The sequence below is a fragment of the Brienomyrus brachyistius genome, chromosome 12 (assembly GCF_023856365.1).
Source record: "Brienomyrus brachyistius isolate T26 chromosome 12, BBRACH_0.4, whole genome shotgun sequence".
NCBI classification, from domain to species: Eukaryota; Metazoa; Chordata; class Actinopteri; order Osteoglossiformes; family Mormyridae; genus Brienomyrus; species Brienomyrus brachyistius.
In genome coordinates this window covers 16,987,064-17,004,965 of record NC_064544.1, presented here as the reverse complement: position 1 = coordinate 17,004,965, position 17,902 = coordinate 16,987,064, and the positions used below count along the sequence as shown (strand labels likewise).

At 38.2% G+C, this 17,902-nt stretch overlaps 1 protein-coding gene across 1 annotated transcript; it reads left to right on the top strand.

Moving 5' to 3' along the window:
• The first annotated feature begins 248 nt into the window (after positions 1–248).
• On the top strand, positions 249–12,976 carry LOC125704893 (ubiquitin carboxyl-terminal hydrolase 47-like). The gene is made up of 16 exons (XM_048971033.1): positions 249–461; positions 669–716; positions 915–989; positions 2,547–2,609; positions 3,542–3,676; positions 4,620–4,694; positions 6,893–6,989; positions 7,321–7,421; positions 7,519–7,583; positions 7,725–7,844; positions 8,241–8,336; positions 9,846–9,977; positions 11,352–11,492; positions 11,777–11,799; positions 11,950–11,984; positions 12,205–12,976. Exons 1-16 carry the CDS (start codon positions 332–334, stop codon positions 12,582–12,584), a joined length of 1,716 nt encoding a protein of 571 aa, XP_048826990.1. The 5' UTR covers positions 249–331; the 3' UTR covers positions 12,585–12,976.
• Positions 12,977–17,902: the final 4,926 nt, after the last annotated feature.

Below are 17,902 nucleotides of genomic sequence, written 5' to 3'. Positions count from 1 at the left end.
AAAATAAATAAATAAATAAATAAATTATATATATATATATATATATATATATATATATATATATATATATATATATATATATATATATAAATAATTTATAAATACACTAATGTGCTATTAATGTCATGTGTCATGCAGGAAGACTAATACCCAAAGTTTTGTGCGTTTTGTTAATGCACTAATCAGATATTGCGCTTGGCCCCTCCCAGACGAAAATAAGTGCCTACATGCAAAATTAGCTATGTAGCTTTCGGTTTCACATTTGTTATGTCTTTTCGTAGATGATTACAGCTGCTTTTCACTGAACTAACACTCCCAGAGAGCAAACACGATGCCCAGAAACAAAAGATGTTCAAAAACAAGAAGGAGAAAGCGGTCGCATGCGAAAAAGATGCAACAAATATTATATAAATGTGTATTTTGTGCCAGCACAACCGACAAACGCGCTGATTGTCGACGTGGTGAGTCAATACATATTGTCACAAAATAAAAATATTTATATAAATGGGTAAGTTTACTTTTAAATTAATAACTTTTAAAAACAGAGACAAAATACTATATAAATAAATGTTCCTGTGCGTTCTTTGTGAATTCACTCAACGTATTTATAATTGAAATGTTCAAGTGCGCACACACGGTATGACACAAGACCTCTACATTTATTTTAGCGGGCAGGCAGAGCCGATCTTCACAGGCGGTTCAGTATTTCCTCACCGGTAAGTGTCACCGCTGGCGAATCCCGACGCCAAGAGTATGTAGTGCAAAGTGAAATCGGCGCCCTAGGCAGCTGCCTGCATCGTGTTCTGGTATTACTGCAGTAGTGTACAAGGTCTTCATATCTGTGATGCGTTAATAGTGTATAATTTCACAAAGTGGTTTTCACCATTAAATTCAGACTAATGGTAACTTCACAGCTTCCAAAGGTGGATCAATAGAATTCTCCAACAGCCTGTGGAGGAGAGCAGACCCAGAGGAACTATCTGGTATATGTAAGTATGTAGTATTGCCTGGAAATTATATAATTTACTTTTAAACATAGATCATTAATAATAATCGAGCAAATCAATTAAGTTATACAGTTTGATTCTTTTAGATTTAAAAACCGGTTCGACCAAATGCCAAACAGTAAATATGTTTCAGTAACGTAAGTCAGCTTGCAAACAAGCAATTAGTGTAATTTTGTATTTGTAATTATTAATTTTGTTCCCCAGTGTTTATTTTCTATTTTAGCTTTCATGTTCCTAGTTTTTGGTTTGCGTTCTGTTTGTGGTTTTACTAGGTGCCTGTCTTTGTGATTATGAATCACTGGTCTTTGTTATATTCTTCTGTTTCCCTGTTGGTCTCTTGGTTCCTTGATTAAGTTTATTTGACACCCCCCCCCCCCCTCCGTTTCCCTGTCCATCATGATTATTCTACCTGATTGCTCCTTGTTCTGCATCCTCCCTGATTGGTTAAAAGTTACATGTTTCACTCCTCCTGCTTCGTTGTCCGGTTAGGTTTGTATATTTATTTTCCTGCTGCAGGTCGGTTCCTTAGTTGGTCATTACATCAGAAGGTTAGATGTTACTCTGTGCTGTATTATGAGGTTCTGCTATGTTACCTTGCCTCTTCCTCCCTGTGTTGCCTTGTTCCTGGACCTTCTTTCCTTTTCATTCCTAGTAGTTCGTTAGTTGTTTTCCCCATTTTGCTTTTTGACCCCTCCTTGTCCTGTCCTTTGTAGTTTTACCCAGTGTATTTAGTTTCTGTAATATACCCCCTTTGTGTCTCAGAGCTGCCTGGGGATTGTCGCCTCCTTTTCCTGCCTGCACCACGCCCCACCTCCATGACAATTAGCTAGTTAAGGGTCATTTGTAACATGCACAACCTGATAAAGAAGCAGGATTTGATTCAATGCAGCTAGTAAGCATTATATTAATAATTAAGTATTTTTAGGTCTTTACACAGCGAAGTTAGGCACATCCCAGCAGCTAACCTGTGAAATACACACTGTTAGCTCTAGCAGCTGCAGGTGGAGAAAGATGAAGCACTTCATGTTCTGATATCAATTTGTCTATTTTTGTTTATAGAGGAGGGGTAAAGGGGGGTCTAGTCATGCTACTGTAACCCCCCTCAACTCTTATATAACTAACTGTGTAATTTAAAATATATACTGAATGCACTTGATGGCCCATCCTGGGTTGTTCCCTGCCTTGCACCTGTGGTTCCAGACTCCCCACAACCCTGAATAGCAGTGAAAGAAAATGGATGGATGGATAAAGGCACTTGTGCAAATTATAAATGCAAAATAATGCATTTTTTTTTTTAAGTTTTGAAAGATTTTTTTGCCCTTCCTCCTCACAGTGGATTGGTCCACTGTCTTCTATCCTACTACCATACACATTAACCCAATATGATTGTCTGTGACACAGTGGTGGGTTACCATCAGTAAGTAGTTACTTTGCAGATTTTCACTTTAATCAGTGGATGTGACAAACGTTTAATTCCCCCCCCCCCCACTTCTGCAGGATTCTATAAATAACCTGCATGCTGTGTGTGTGTTTTGTCAGCCAGCCAAAATGGCAAAAAGGAAAACAGACATCCGACTGATTTCCACTGCAGCAAAACTCCAAGTAAGTAAAACACAACTCCGCAGTAATATTAAAGCCAATTTGATAAAAATGATCATAAGAAAAGAATGAAGTGCTCATGGAAATGTTAACATAATGGTTTCATTTGACAATGATTGATCATCAATCAGTCACAATGAATTATCTAGTATATATTATAGTAATAAAGGTTTCGTCTATATCAGTGGTTGTCAATCCTGTTCCTGGTGCCCCCCCCCCCCAGAATGTTTTCATTACAACCCTACCTTAATCAGACTTATATGGTCGTTAATAGGCTAATTAATAGAATGTAGCAGGTTGAAAGCAGTATGGGCTTGAATGTAAACGTCACTTGATTCTCCCAAAGAAACACAAAAATCACATCCGTCAAATTTACATCCAAATATTGTACAAATTCGTCATTATTTCATTTTGCATGCGATGTGAAAGGGCTTTAAAGTGTACATAACTGTCCAGGCCTTTTCACACATTGTCGCATGAAAAAACTGAACATCATCATTCTGAAATGAACAAACGTATTTCTATGAAGGCTTACATACCCAGTCTGACAGATTTGCGTTGTTGTGATCTGTCATTTTTTTATTTGCAGAGAGCTTGGTTTCTATAGGTTAATAGAATGTCAGTTTTACCACTGTTTTTTTTTTTTTGAAATAGGGCACAAACTTTTCATTTAGTTTACAACACAAGCTTGTAGTTATAGGTGATACCACTGAATTTCATTTTGATCGGACTTGATCAAGGTTAGTATTGGAGATACCGATATTCAGTGTTGGTCCAACCCTGACGATAAATAATATTTGTAGATTGATTGTTCCATGTCTAGGCAACTTCCCACTTATGGAAGGCCTTGTTCAATGGTAGGTCATATCCTGCCCCTTCTGATGATGATGATGACGATGATAAATAAATAAATAAAATATTTAACTTACTGTCAGGTGTCGTGGGTGCGGACAGGCCGGCTGGCAGGAAGGAGGCAGGGAATGACGAAGCAGGCAGGCGAAAGTCGGGGAAAACTGGGGATTTATTAAGGGGAAGATGGCTACGGGAATCACAGGACATCGCAACTTCAGGTAACATCAAACTGACATTAATGACGGACACTGGACTGGGAAAGACGTGGACTGATATAAAAGGAAACATATGATGAAATAACAAGGAACAGCTGGGTACGATCGGGGAAGCACACATGGATAATCAGGGGGGCGTGGCACACACGAGGATCGTACGAGCCGGGCATGACACTTACAAGGTTAAAAAAATATTTTAATGTTCGATTTGATTCTGAGACTGGAAACATTCAGATCGATGACAAGGGGCATATTAAGCTGTTTGCAGTTGTTCTGATTGCTTAAGTTTATGATGGTTTTTACTTAATTTTTTCCCATTTTGTAATGTGCCTCTTGCATTATATTAGACTGTGGCTGTTTATTAATATATTTATTTTGCTTTATTTATAGACATATGTATACTATTAAAATACAATAAAAACCAGTTAAAAAAATACATTTTCTTTATTCCTGTAGTTAATTAACTGATAAGAAATAATGTTGCTACCATGTCCTTTAATTTTAATATTACTTATCCTGAAATACTTTTAAACCGCTTTCTGGAATATTCCCTTTAGTCATATAATTGATAATAGATGGATACATCAAACAACAGTCGTTGTAAAGTATAACTTTTTCCTGAATTGGATGCACCCAGTATGTTTGCCTTTTTATTTTCACTTGTTTGCTCAAAATAAACAAGAAAAACGTATCATTGCTGCTAATGCTTGCCGCCAGTTCGCAGTTTCTTTCGGTATGCAAACTTTAATCATTCAGTTGTAAAATTTGGTTGTGTTTGGTATAAATGTTTTGATCCATCAAATTCACATCCAAATATTTGGGAAATTGGTGTCGTTTTTTCGTTGTGTTTGGTGTGAAACGGCCTTCATCCGTTAACATTTTTACAATTTCAAATGTCTAACCATTGAGTAGCACTGGTATGCTTGAACCAATGCTGTCTTCACAGTTTCCACGAATGAGTTCACGGATACTTCCAACAGTCTGGGGAGCAGTGTAGACCCCGTGGATCCACCTGATATGCGTAAGTAATATTAAATGGAAAGTACATTATATTGTTAAACTGAAAGACACATAAGTAGGGCAATCACTAATTAATTATAGTAGTAATCAAGTAACCAACCAATTTATCTGATGATTAATCGGGTTATCTTTTCTGTAATCGAGTAATCCTTTTCTGCATTACTTTGATGTTTAGACGACTTTTTTTTTTTGGTCCCAACAAGGGAAAACTTTTAGGGAAAACCTGTGGATGCGATAAAAAAACGTTAAAATGCGAAAGTCTTGTATTTTGTTTGATTACTTATGGTTATTGTTAGGGCTGGGGGGGGGGGGGTTAGGGTTGTAATAGTTGGAATATATAGAAATGAATGGTGAGTCCCCACAAAGATATAGATACCTAATTTGTCTTGTATTTTGTTTGATTACTTATGGTTATTGTTAGGGCTGGGGGGGGGGGGGGTTAGGGTTGTAATAGTTGGAATATATAGAAATGAATGGTGAGTCCCCACAAAGATATAGATACCTAATTTGTTTACACACGCTCACACACACCTTTGAGCCAAAACATTATGACCACCCCAACTTGAAGCAAATCATGACTATACCATAAAAGTTGTGCACATTTGGATATAGACCTAGATAGCAGGGCTCCAGACTTATTCAGTGGTAATACTGCCGCTAACAGCTTTCATGGTTGGTCCCAAAAGCACATGATTCGTGCCCCCTTTTTTGGTGTAGCACAGTATTAATCAATGACTGGTGAATAGTTGTCCTAATTTGCATACCTTAGTTTTTCCAGTGATGAAAAATTGACAAGCCTTGAAAGGTCTTCCTCTGGCACTTAGACTGACTACTGCCTTAGAAGATGCAGGACGCTTGGGAGCCATCGTAGGGCTTAAAACAAAACGAAAAACAATCGGACCACAAGCAAGATACACGATATGCAGAGAACTGTGATACGTCGGGGAAAAATCTGCGATATAGTGGGGGTGCGATAGCTGAACCGCGATATAGCGGGGGATCGCTGTACATAAAAACACTGTCTGTTTTATATTCATGTGATAAATATACAAATGTCAATTAGATGGTAATCTGCCTGAGACATAAAGAAAAAGTGAAAAATCGGTTATAATGATCATCCACTTATAGGCTACGTTCACTCTGCCATGCTGAAGTGACTCAAATCGGATTTGTGTCACTTTCATATGTGGTACTAAATCGGATGCATATCTGATTTGCGGCCGTGTGACCTGAATGTGAACGCTCAGATCGGAATCCATATGGCTTTTTGGTTATACGCATGTGCTGACATCATCAGCCTGCGCCGGCAGGCTCGTACCCACACATCTCTTGGTGCAGCAGTTCCAGCAATAACTGCGGAAACAGAAAAAGCTAGCCGCCTGACTTTTTTTCTGCTTTTCCATCTGCTCATGTAAAGCTGATTCACTGTTTGTCGTCCTCCAGAGCAAAGTGTGATACATGTGTGAGCTACTAACGCCTCCATTTTTAATGCCATGAGTCGTCCCACAGATATGACATTTTTTGTTGTTGGTGATGCAGTTGACCCGTGTAAAAACGTATCAATGTGTGCATGCGTGACGTTTCGGAGGAGCGATGCGTTCGCATTACAGTCAGATACAGGTCACTTGTAGTTATGAATGTGAACCGTCAAGATAGACAAATCCGATCTGAGCAAAAAAATCGGAATTGAACGATGTGGCTGGCAGTGTGAACAGTCATAGTGATGACTTTCACCCAAACAGATGTGATCACTATAAGCGGTTTCCATTCTATATGATTGGGTTGTTTTGGTTTGTTGGAGATCTTACTACATCCCTGACAAGCTCCACAACAATCACTATTTCTTCCTGACTGAGGCGGCATCTTTTAAATACTTCAGCATTTGTTTAATGTTTCCAAGACATTGCCATGTGGATTGACAGCAGCCGTTTTGTGACTGTGAATTGGTCTTAGTGACTTAGGAGTCGCCTCCACTACTTTTTGGTTCTCAAAGACTTAGGTGTTACTTTTAGCCCTATGGGACTTTGTGAATTACTCCTAGTCAAAAAAATAGGAGTCCTGCATTTAGGACTGATACGTTCATTATTTTTAGGAGTTTCTTAAGATGCTTTCTGAATATGGGCCTTGTTGTGTAAATACAATGATACAGAGGTGCCTGTCTGAACATATTGTTGTTTTTTTTCTTGATGTCATCTTTAGGTTACTATGGACTCCATAACCTGGGGGCCACCTGCTACTTAAATGCAGTGCTGCAGACACTCTTCATGACCAAGCAATTCAGGGAGGCTGTGGAGAGGTGGGAATATTACCCTGCAGACCTGTCATTATGGTCCACTATAAGTAAAGCAATTTGATACATATTTATATTTAGATTGGGAAACTTTTCACATTCCTCTCCCTCTGTAAATGGCACAGAGTTTAAATAGCACATAAGTGATCACATGTCAAGTCAAGGGGGGCATGATACTGTCATCCGGTTATCTTATTACCAATTGAAAGTAATGGAGGAAACATTCATTGGATACTTTCTGTTTTTATTTATATAAACCATGAAATGATTGACAGAATACTGTAAATACCCATTTGAAAGCCTTATTTCTCTCATTAACAACTATATTTCACAACAGTCTAACTCTTTCAGATCATTTAAGGAGTTTGTTTAAAATGTTAAAGGAAGCAACCACAGATGTGGGAAATGAGCTTCTAACAAGCCTTGGCATCACAAATAGTGAGTACATCCATGAGAATGCCATTGTTAGTCAGATTAAATTTTGCTTCGAATTTATCCAAATACAATTACAACTTAAATAATTTTCATTTTCCAGAAAATGAACAACAGGATGCTGCGGAATACTTTCAGAAGATTGTGAGTTTATGCAACATAACCGAGGTGAATTTGAATTTCTTTCAGCTGAATAAGTTGAATATCACTTTCAAAATTTTTGTGAAATACAGCAAATGTCCATTTACCCTGTAATTCTGTTTTACTCTCTTCAAGTTATCCTTTTACATCCACATTTCACTGCTGTAGATCTACCACGGTACACTTAGAGATTCTACCAAGTGCCTGAAAAAAGGACATAAGAGTGAATCAGAATCACCATTTGTGATTCTGCCACTGGCTCTTGAATCACGTCAAAGCTACAGTGTGGTAAGCACCTTTATACTGTAGATGGGCTTGTAAAGACTGCTAATCCACTTTCTACCAAACTTAATCACATGTACAACATGGCAGGTCTCAAAAGCCTTACATTTATGATCACGACCAGTAGGGATATTTATAATGAGCTGAGTGGCAAAATATCTTGTAGTTTATTATGAAGTAATTATTTCTGTATTATATTAAATAAATCCTCTTCACTTATAGAATGTACTTTATGATGAAAGATCAATTGTCATCTGAAATATAGACCATAATACATGTGTACCTGTAAATCTCTAGTTCTGCATATGAGTTTAGCAGTCAGAAAGATCATTTACCATTAAAGCTAATTTCACTTTTAATATGATGACTTCCCCTAATGTTGCTCTGCGCTTTATTTTACAGATGGATGGTTGGAATCAGTTCTTCAAGTCCTCAGTTCTGAATGGTGATAATCAGCTGTACTGCGATGATTGTGATGAGAAGACAGATGCAGAAACTGTAGGTTATTACAATAGTCATAACCTTTCTTTATAAGTAGTTTATTCAGACGGCAATGGCTGAATTTCACTGTAACCATGCTCAAAGCAATTTGGAAAGTTTTAGTATGTCAACCTTTTATACAATTGGGTATTTAAAAGGTGTTGTTCGTGTGAGAGGGTGGCATGGTGGTGCAGTGGTTAGCACTGTTGCATCACACTTCTGGGACCCGGGTTCGAGTCTCTGCCTGGGTTACATGTGTGTGGAGTTTGCATGTTCTCCCCATGTCGTCGTGGGGTTTCCTCTGGGTGCTCCAGTTTCCCCCCACGGTCCAAAGACATGCTGAGGCTAATTGGACTTGCTGAATTGCCCATAGGAGTGCATGTGTGAGTGTTTGGTGTGTGAGTGTGCCCTGCGATGGGCTAGCCCCCCATCCTGGGTTGTTCCGTGCCTCGTGCCCATTGCTTCCGGGATAGGCTCCGGACTCCCCGCGACCCAGAAAGATAAGTGGTTTGGAAAATGGATGGATGTTCATGTGAGGCTGCCTACCTGGAGCAAAGCTTTACCATAATTCCTCATAATGGTACCGTATAACCTTGACACTTATTGAAAAAATCTCTTTATCCTGTGAGATTACCATTGCGTAGAAAACAAACTTTCCTGCTAAACAGTGCGCAGCAAGTACATTTATTTTCTTATATCAGCAATCCAATGCAATGTAAACCAGTATACACTTACTGTGCAAAATATTAGGGATTCCTGCTCTGTTCTTGAAACAGTCTTACTAGTTGAATAGTGAGGGGACAGGTTAGGGAAGGTTAGCAACTGAGACATGGGTTGCGTGTGTGAGGGAGAATAGAAAGGAAACAGAATTTAAGTACCTTTGGATGGGATATTTTTGTAGCGGCTAGACAGGTTTAGGTAGCCAAAGGCTACAACATGTTGAGTTTTTTTAAAGCTGAACATTGTCCTCTGTGTTCCTGGAATAGTCCACAACCCAAAAGATGTCCGTCTAACTTGGGACAGATGGGGAAGGATGGGAGCCATTCTGGGCCAGCATCCTTGTGGAAATGCTTCCTAGACCTTGCTGAGACCATGATGAACTGATGCTCTGGGAGGGGAACAGATTATTAGGAATGCATCCTTAATATCTTATGTACACACTGTGTATGTACAGTACTATGCCAAAGCCTTTTATGTCTGTCAGATCGTATTAATTAGCCATTTCAAAACCTCTCTTAAACTCAGCCCAGTAATTTCAGTAACTATCCAATATACCCATGTATTTGTAGACTCAGCCATCCAAATAATTTTTTAAATGTTCATTTAAATTCTCCTGCTGTTCATTTCCATATAATGTAATATTAAATTGAATGTTATTGTTTTTTTTGAGTGAATACATAGTAACCAGATAAATAGCTTTAAACATTTCCATGACAGCATAAGACTTTTACATATTACTGTATTTTACCCAGTCTCTAGTGGTTTATAACTTAAACCTTGTCTGATTCTCCACCTTTTGCAACTCAGGTTTGTGAATTAGTGAGGTACCCTGAGGTCTTAACCTTACAACTCAAGAGGTTTTACTTTGACTTCAACGACATGATGTATAGGAAAACCAACTGCACAGTGGAAATCCCCGTCGAACTACAAGTCACTCAGGTACTGCAGAAAGTTTTTTTCCCTGTTGTTCATGTTAATTGATTAACAGATTGTACCATTGGTATTTTAATAATGGAAAAATTATTATAGTAATGGGTAGCATGGTGGTGCAGTGGTTAGAGTTGCTGCCACACAGCAAGAAGATAAGGGGGTCCTGGTTCGGGTGCAGGTCCTCTCTGTGTGGAGTTCACACGCTCTCCCCATGTTCACATGGGTTTCCGCCAGGGGCTCCAGTTTCCTCCCACAGTCTAAACATGTGGACATTAGGTTAACTGGCAACTCTAAGTTGGCCCTGTGTGTGTATGTGTCTATGTGTGTGTGTGTGCGTGTGTGTGTGTGTGTGTGTGTGTGTCTGCGTGTGTGTGTGTGTGTGTATGTGTGTGTATGTGTGTGCGTTTGTGTATGTGTGTATGTGTGTATGTGTGTGTGTGTGTGTGTGGGTGCGCCCTGTGGTGTGTTAGTTCCTGCTCAGGGTTGGTTCCTGCCTTCCCTCCTTCTTCCCAGGATAGGCTCTGGTCCCCCCACAAGTGTTCACAGTAATGGATGCTTATAGTGACTGTGGTGATTTATATATGTATGGGTGTCTAACATGATAACAACAAAGAAACAAATTAAAAGAATTGTTCATATATATATATATATAAGCATATATACAAGTAATGCTAAAGGACTACATTCAGCCTATGCGTAAAAACATTTTAATATTGAAAGACTAACATTTTCAAGTGACGAAACATATCAAATGCGAAATATACATTCATTGGTACAGCAGACCTGTTTTGACCTTTGCTTGGTTTCATATTTCTTTGTCGTAAAATCTGCAGTAGTGAAACTTTGTAGTAGTATAAATTTGTTACACGCAACTAAAACCAGAAAGAAATAATTACACAGAAAATGTATGGTTACTGATCTGATATTCTCAAGCTACCTTAATACTATGGAATCTGTATAAAACAAGTTTAAGTTACATTGTTTAAAATAAGCTTCATCTAAAGGTCAATGTTAAAACTGAAGAAGAAGAACAAACCCAAAAAAGCTTCATTATTTAATCTTGATAACTACTGTCAGAAAGCATCTATGCCAAGTAGGTAATTGTTGCAGGTATAAGCTGGAATGCGTAGTTGTTCTAGCCTGACCTCGTGGAACTTACATAAAGTGCCACCTGAAGATTGGAATATACTACATTTATTTCTTTTTAGTTTTTTCTGTATTTATTGAAATTAGACTTTTCTAGGGCTGCCCCCCGTCCTGGGTTGTACCCTGGGATAGGCTTCGGACCCCCCGCGACCCAGTCGGATAAGCGGTTTGGAAAATGGATGGATGGATGGACTTTTCTAGTTTTCATTTTGAGAATTTGATGTCTCTCTCTTACAGGAATTCACTTATGAGCTCTATGCTATAATCGAACATAGAGGTTCTGTGAAATCTGGACATTACTACACCAACATCAAGTCATTCGAGGGTGGAAAGTGGTACCATTTTGATGACAGCCGTGTCTTTCAGTGTGACCCCAAGGTACAGGTTCTAGCTGTACATTAACGTTGGCATATTTATGAATAGGGTAATTGTTTCTTCAGTAATAATAATGATTATGGTTTCAAATAATTTAACAATTTCTCTTCAGTGGCAATTGACTAGATTGGACGATGGAGAGTACTGAATATGTCCTCTTCTTTTATCCTCAAAATGTTTTCTTTGTTGACCTAATGCCTGCCTCAGTGGAGATGATTATTGAAAGTCAAAGCTAAACTCCATTCCAGGACTTATTATTTGTCTCTTGTGGATTTATTTCCCTGCAGATTTACAATGAGAAGACCATTAAGTAAGAAGTCTCCTTCATATTATACTATATCGTGTTAAAAATTGTGATTTGTTTTATTGAAAATGATTATTTTAATATTATAGTAAAGTTCAATTGATGTTACTTAACGTTTCCTAATTTATGTAATTTAAAGACACTTGCATCCCACAGATCTGATTATGCCTATATGCTGATGTACACAAAACGTGAGTCATTTTATTGAAAATCTTCTTACATTCTCATTTTTGATGCTCTTAAGCAAAAAGCAAAACTGATGTCACTAATGATTTTATTTCCATAATTTAGTTTTGTGGTAGAAAGTAATATGTAGTTAATATGTAATGTTAAATAAAAAATAAAAATAGTTAACTGATTAGCCAAATAAGAATATTTTTTGTTCTAAAGAACATTTCTGACTGTCAACAGGACCAGGAGGAAAGGAACACACACAAGGAGCTGAAGGTGATGCTGGAGCAGGAGGCCAAGGTGGTGCTGATAGGTGTATCATCTCTGGCCTTGCAGGAGACAATTTGAATGCTACAAGAGGTGTTAGAGTGAAGAATTATGTTATTGCTGAAAATGCAGGAGACAGTGTTTCTGGGGAAAGTTTCACTGATGGAGTAAGCGAAACTGTTCAACATGCTGTTAAAGCTACACGTAATGCACAGAGACAACATAAATGTGCTTCCAGAAACACTGGGAGCAAACAGCAACTGAAAAACAATGGAAAAGCAGGACATGAGGACAGGGTTGATGATGTTCCCTTTAATAAGGCAGGAAACAGAGACTATCATACACAGTACTGACATGGTAATAATGTTAGCGGTGAAGGTGAATTAACACGCCGAAGTGGAGGTTAAGTGTTGTTGCCACTGGCAACACTGGCCATAGGAAGAAAACTAAAAGAAGCATCGACGTTAGAGATGCAGATTAATGCTCCCATAAAATCACTGATAACGTAGAAAGGGTAGTCAAACAATAGGGAACCTTTTCAGTGTCAATTTCTGTGTATTAGTAAAAGATGATTGACAGCTAGATGATAGCTTTGTTGCATGCTTACTGCAGGTGATATCTATTTTTTCATAGTGTCATTCCTGATAGACATTTTACTCTGCAATATGGTATATGATAGTATTTAAAAAAAAAAAAAAATATGCAGGCTTCTATAAATCAGAGACAGCGTAAATGGGCTCATCAGTGTGGAAGTTGAGCACTAGAGAAACAAGGAGATAACTCCTTGTTCAAGAGTTAAAAAGATCACTTTTATTCTTTATTTTTCATTCTTTTATTGATAGCACTCCACTTCTTCATTGTCACAGAACTCACCATGTAACCACCCCCTAGTTAATATGGGAAATGTAGTAAACCACTCTAACTGTAGCGTGAATGTAAACTGTAGAATGTAAAATGTAGAACTTGGGCAAAATCGCCGGCGAATTACATTAAATATTAGTGCAAATGGTCACCACAAACAAATTATTTCTTTTTGACTTCCAAATAACTCTTCTGTTGACTAAATTCCTTGTTGTAATTAATTTTCATTTTTCATTTTAGATTTGTATTTTCCATCAGTAAAGCAGAAAAAACAGTTGCAACTTCTGTGTTTAGTAACATGTGCAATGTTCACAACTATTTTCATTGTAGAATGAATATAAAACAAATGAGTATGGCAACCCAGGGGCGCGTGTTGTGCATAGCAGTACAATACATCATCTCCTTATAGCATCTTCATGTCAGTTTAACAGGAAGACAAGCATCTGTATTTCTGAAGGTATTAAAAACAATTCCTTCAGGATTTCTAATTGTTGTTGTTAACTATTATGTTGTTGTTTTTTTTAAAAAAAAAGGAAATACAATGTAAAGTACCGCTTTATGAAATACATAAATGTCTTTTATAATACATAGCTCTTATACTGAGCCAAGATTTGAAATCCGAAGACACATTAACTGTAAACGGAGAATTAAATCATTGCCGTGGTTTAAATGATGCCCAATTGGGCTTATAGCCCTTCAGTCTGTCCTCAGTATTTCTTTGTCTGAAAAAACGTCCCTTTTTATATGAATCCGATTACGCTGATGTTTTATGCTTTCTTATATTCTGAAATATTTCTTGAGTTCCTTTTCTGAGCTGTTACCTTGAAATCTGACTGACCACCATAGTGCACCCCCCCACCAGATGAACATTATTCGGGTTTTGTTTGTATTATTTGCCTATTGGCTTCATTCAATTTGTATTGTGGGTTGTTCCTCTGAATGCGCAATTCAGGCAGCAACCCTGCAGGCCAGCAGATGTAAAACTCAAGCTTTTAATTATTTAGAGGTGCTATAAAACATGCAATAAAACAATCTTAGCGAATAACAAACAAGATAACAAATTACGTAAGTAAAGAACAAGTGAGGTCTATGTGCGTTTCCAGAAACCCCTCGTTATTCCAGAATAATCTAACAAACTTTATGTAGTACTCTGTTGGACACACAGTGAGACTGAGGGCAAAGTGCAAGCACTGATGTCAGCACAAAAAAATAACTTTCCAGGCTTTGCCTGAGGGAATTACCAACAGTCCATAGCATTGTGTCATGAAACAGGGGGTTACCAGGGGAAGCCCGGAAGGGTAAGCAGTAGACAAATCATTTCTTTTAGTTATTTATTATAGTATGATGCTGTTTTGAAAAAAAATAGTAAATTGATTATTTGTGTCACGACCACCTGGTAGCGGTTGCGGCGATCGTACGGGAAATAGGCACGGGAAGCCAGGTACGGGGAATGCAGGGGTTTTATTTAGAGATCGGGGATAAGGGAACATCTCACACGGACTTGACATGGAATTCACAATGACGGACAAGGCTAACAGGCAAGACCAGGACTTAAAACAGGACAAGACTAAGCAAAGTAATCAGACAAGGTTGGAAACAATCAGGGAAGCACACGCGGGTAATCAGGGGGCGTGGCACACACGAGGAGCCGACGAGCCGGGCATGACAATTTGACAATTATCTCTCATGCACTCTGTAAGGCAAGAGTCTGGAACACGTTCACATTAGACAATCGGCGCCTTAAGTGTCTTGGCTGTGATGAAAGTGCAAAGATTATAATAAAAAGGTCCAAACTCATGTAAGGAACAAGTTTTGTCATGGTAATGTAATATGTTGCAACATGCTGTTCCTTTCCTATTGCAGCCATTGTGTCTGTATGTTCAGTCAGACACCAAGACAAGTGCAAAAGAACTAGTTTATTAGTTAATTGCACATCACTAATACACACAAAGGTTTGTAATTACATCTTTGTGGGGACTTTCCATTCATTTCTATGGGGTAAAATCTAATCCCAACATAACAACCATACGCCTTATCCAGCCCTAACTTTAACCATAAGTAACCAAACAACATAAGAGACTTTTGGCATTTTTAGTTTTTTGATTGCGTTCATATATCTTTGTGAGGACCTGAAAAATGGCCCCCACAATATAATATAACCATAATCCACATATACACAGATCTGTACTCCTATCTTTGTGGGGACCATCCATCTATTTCTATGGGCAAAACCCTATGCTCAACAATAACAACCTTAACCTGACCTTAACACATACCCAGCCCTAACCTTAACCGCAAATAATCAAACAAATACAAGTCTTTTGGAATTTTTAGTTTTTTGATTGTAGCCACAGATTTTTATAAAATTCAATTTACCCTTGTGGGGACCGAAAACATGATCCTCACAATATAAAAATAACAGGTTTTTATCACATTGCGGGGACATTTGATCCCCACAGTATAATGTATTCCTGGACCACGCGCACACACACACACACACATGTTGGGTAAACATATCTTTATGGGGACCGCTTATTCATTTATATGGGAAAAATGCTAATGCTAACTATGACAACCTTAACCCTTACTGAGCCCTAACCCTAACCATAACTGACCAAACAAAATAAAAGCTTTTGCATCTTTAGTTTTTTCATTGCAGTCACGGATTTTTATTAAATTGAGTTTTCCCTTATGGGGACCAGGAAACTGGGAAAAAAGGGTATTCATCACGTTGTGGGGACATTGATAAGGTACAGTGGTGTGAAAAAGTGTTGTGATTTCTTGTTTTTTTGTATGTTTGTTAAATATTTCAGATCATCAAACAGATTTAAATATTAGACAAAGATGATACAAGTAAAAACAAAATGCAGTTTTTAAATGAAAGTGTTCTTTATTAAGGGGAATAAAGTCCAAACATACATGGCCCTGTGTGAAAAAGTGATTGCCCCCCCCCCCCCTCGTTAAAACGTAAATGAAGTGTGGTGTATCACATCTTTGGAAAGCTGAGTTCAATTTCTCTAGCCACACCCAGGCCTGATTACTGCCACACCTTTAGTCAATGAAGAAATCGCTTAAATGGGACCTGCCTGACAAAGTGGAGTAGACCAAAAGATCCTCAAAAGCCAGACATTATGCTGCGATCCAAGCAATTTCAGGAACAAATGACAAACAAAGTAATTGAGATCTATCAGTCTGGAAAAGGGTATAAAGCCATTTCTAAAGCTTTGGGACTCAAACCACAATGAGAGTCATTATCCACAAATGGCGAAAACATGGGACAGTAGTGAACCTTCCCAGGAGTGGCCAGCCCACCAAACTTACACCAAGAGCGCAGCGACGACTCATCCAAGAGGTCAAAGAAGACTCCAGAAGAACATCCAAAGAGCTGCAGGCCTCACTTGCCTCAGTTAAGGTCAGTGTTCATGACTCCAGCATAAGAAAGAGACTGGGCAGAAATGGCTCCAAGGCGAAAACCACTGCTGAGCAAAAGGAACATAAAGGCTCATCTCAGTTTTGCCAGAAAACATCTTGATGATCCCCAAGACTTTTAGGGCAATATTCTGTGGACTGATGAGACAAAAGAAGGTGTGTGTCCCAGTACATCTGGCGTAAAAGTAACACAGCATCTCAGAAAAGGAACATCATACCAACGGTAAAATATGGTGGTGGTAGTGTGATGGTCTGCGGCTGTTTTGCTGCTTCACGACCTGGAAGACTTGCTGTGGTAAATGGAGCCATGAGTTTTACTGTCTACCAAAACATCCATAAGGAGAATGTCCAGCCATCCGTTCATGCCCTCAAGCTGAAGTGCACTTGGGTTCTGCAGCAGGACAATGATCCAAAACACGCCAGCAAGTCCACCTCTGAATGGCTTAAGAAAAGCAAAACGAAGACTTTGGAGTGGCCTAGTCAAAGTCCTGACCTGAATCCGATTAAAATACTGTGGCATGTGGCTGAATTACAACAATTCTGCAAAGATGAGTGGGGCAAAATTTCTCCACAACGCTGTAAAAGACTTATTGCCAGTTATCACAAACACTTGATTGCAGCTGTTGCTGCTATGGGTGGCCCAACCAGTTATTAGGGTTAGGGGGCAATCACTTTTTCACACAGGGCCACATCGGTTTGGACTTTTTCCCCCCTTAATAATGAACACCTCCATTTAAAAACTGCACTTTGTGTTTACTTGTGTCATTTTTGTCTAATATTTAAATGTGATTGATGATCTGAAACATTTATGCGTGACAAACATACAAAAAATAAGAAACCAGGAGCAAACACCTTTTCACACCGCTGTATACCCGCTCACATACGCACACATATCTTCATGTGGACTCTCCAGTCATTCTTGTGTTCAATCTCAACTGTGACGACCTTAACCCCTACCCAGCCCTAACCATAACCATTAGAAACCATACAAAATACAGCATTTTGGGCATTTTTATTTTTATTTTTTTTATTGCATTTACAATTTTTTTTTTATAAAACTGATGTTATCCTTGTCGGAAAATGTTACTTAACTTAAAAATAAATATTATTTTCAGAGAATAAAATAAACAAAATTAAATTAATATGATTAATTTATGATTTGCAGTAGTGTATATGTTTATGACTGATTTGGATACACAGGCTGGAATTAGAGAAGAAAGTTCAAATGATACATTTTTAATATTTATTTAATAAGTTATTATATGTGTTAAAGAACCTAGGTTAACTGATAAAACAAAAAGCAATAACCGTTAAAGTAAAACAGAGCATTATAAGCAAGAATGTTCTAAATATTACAACGCATAAGTAACAGGGCGCAAGG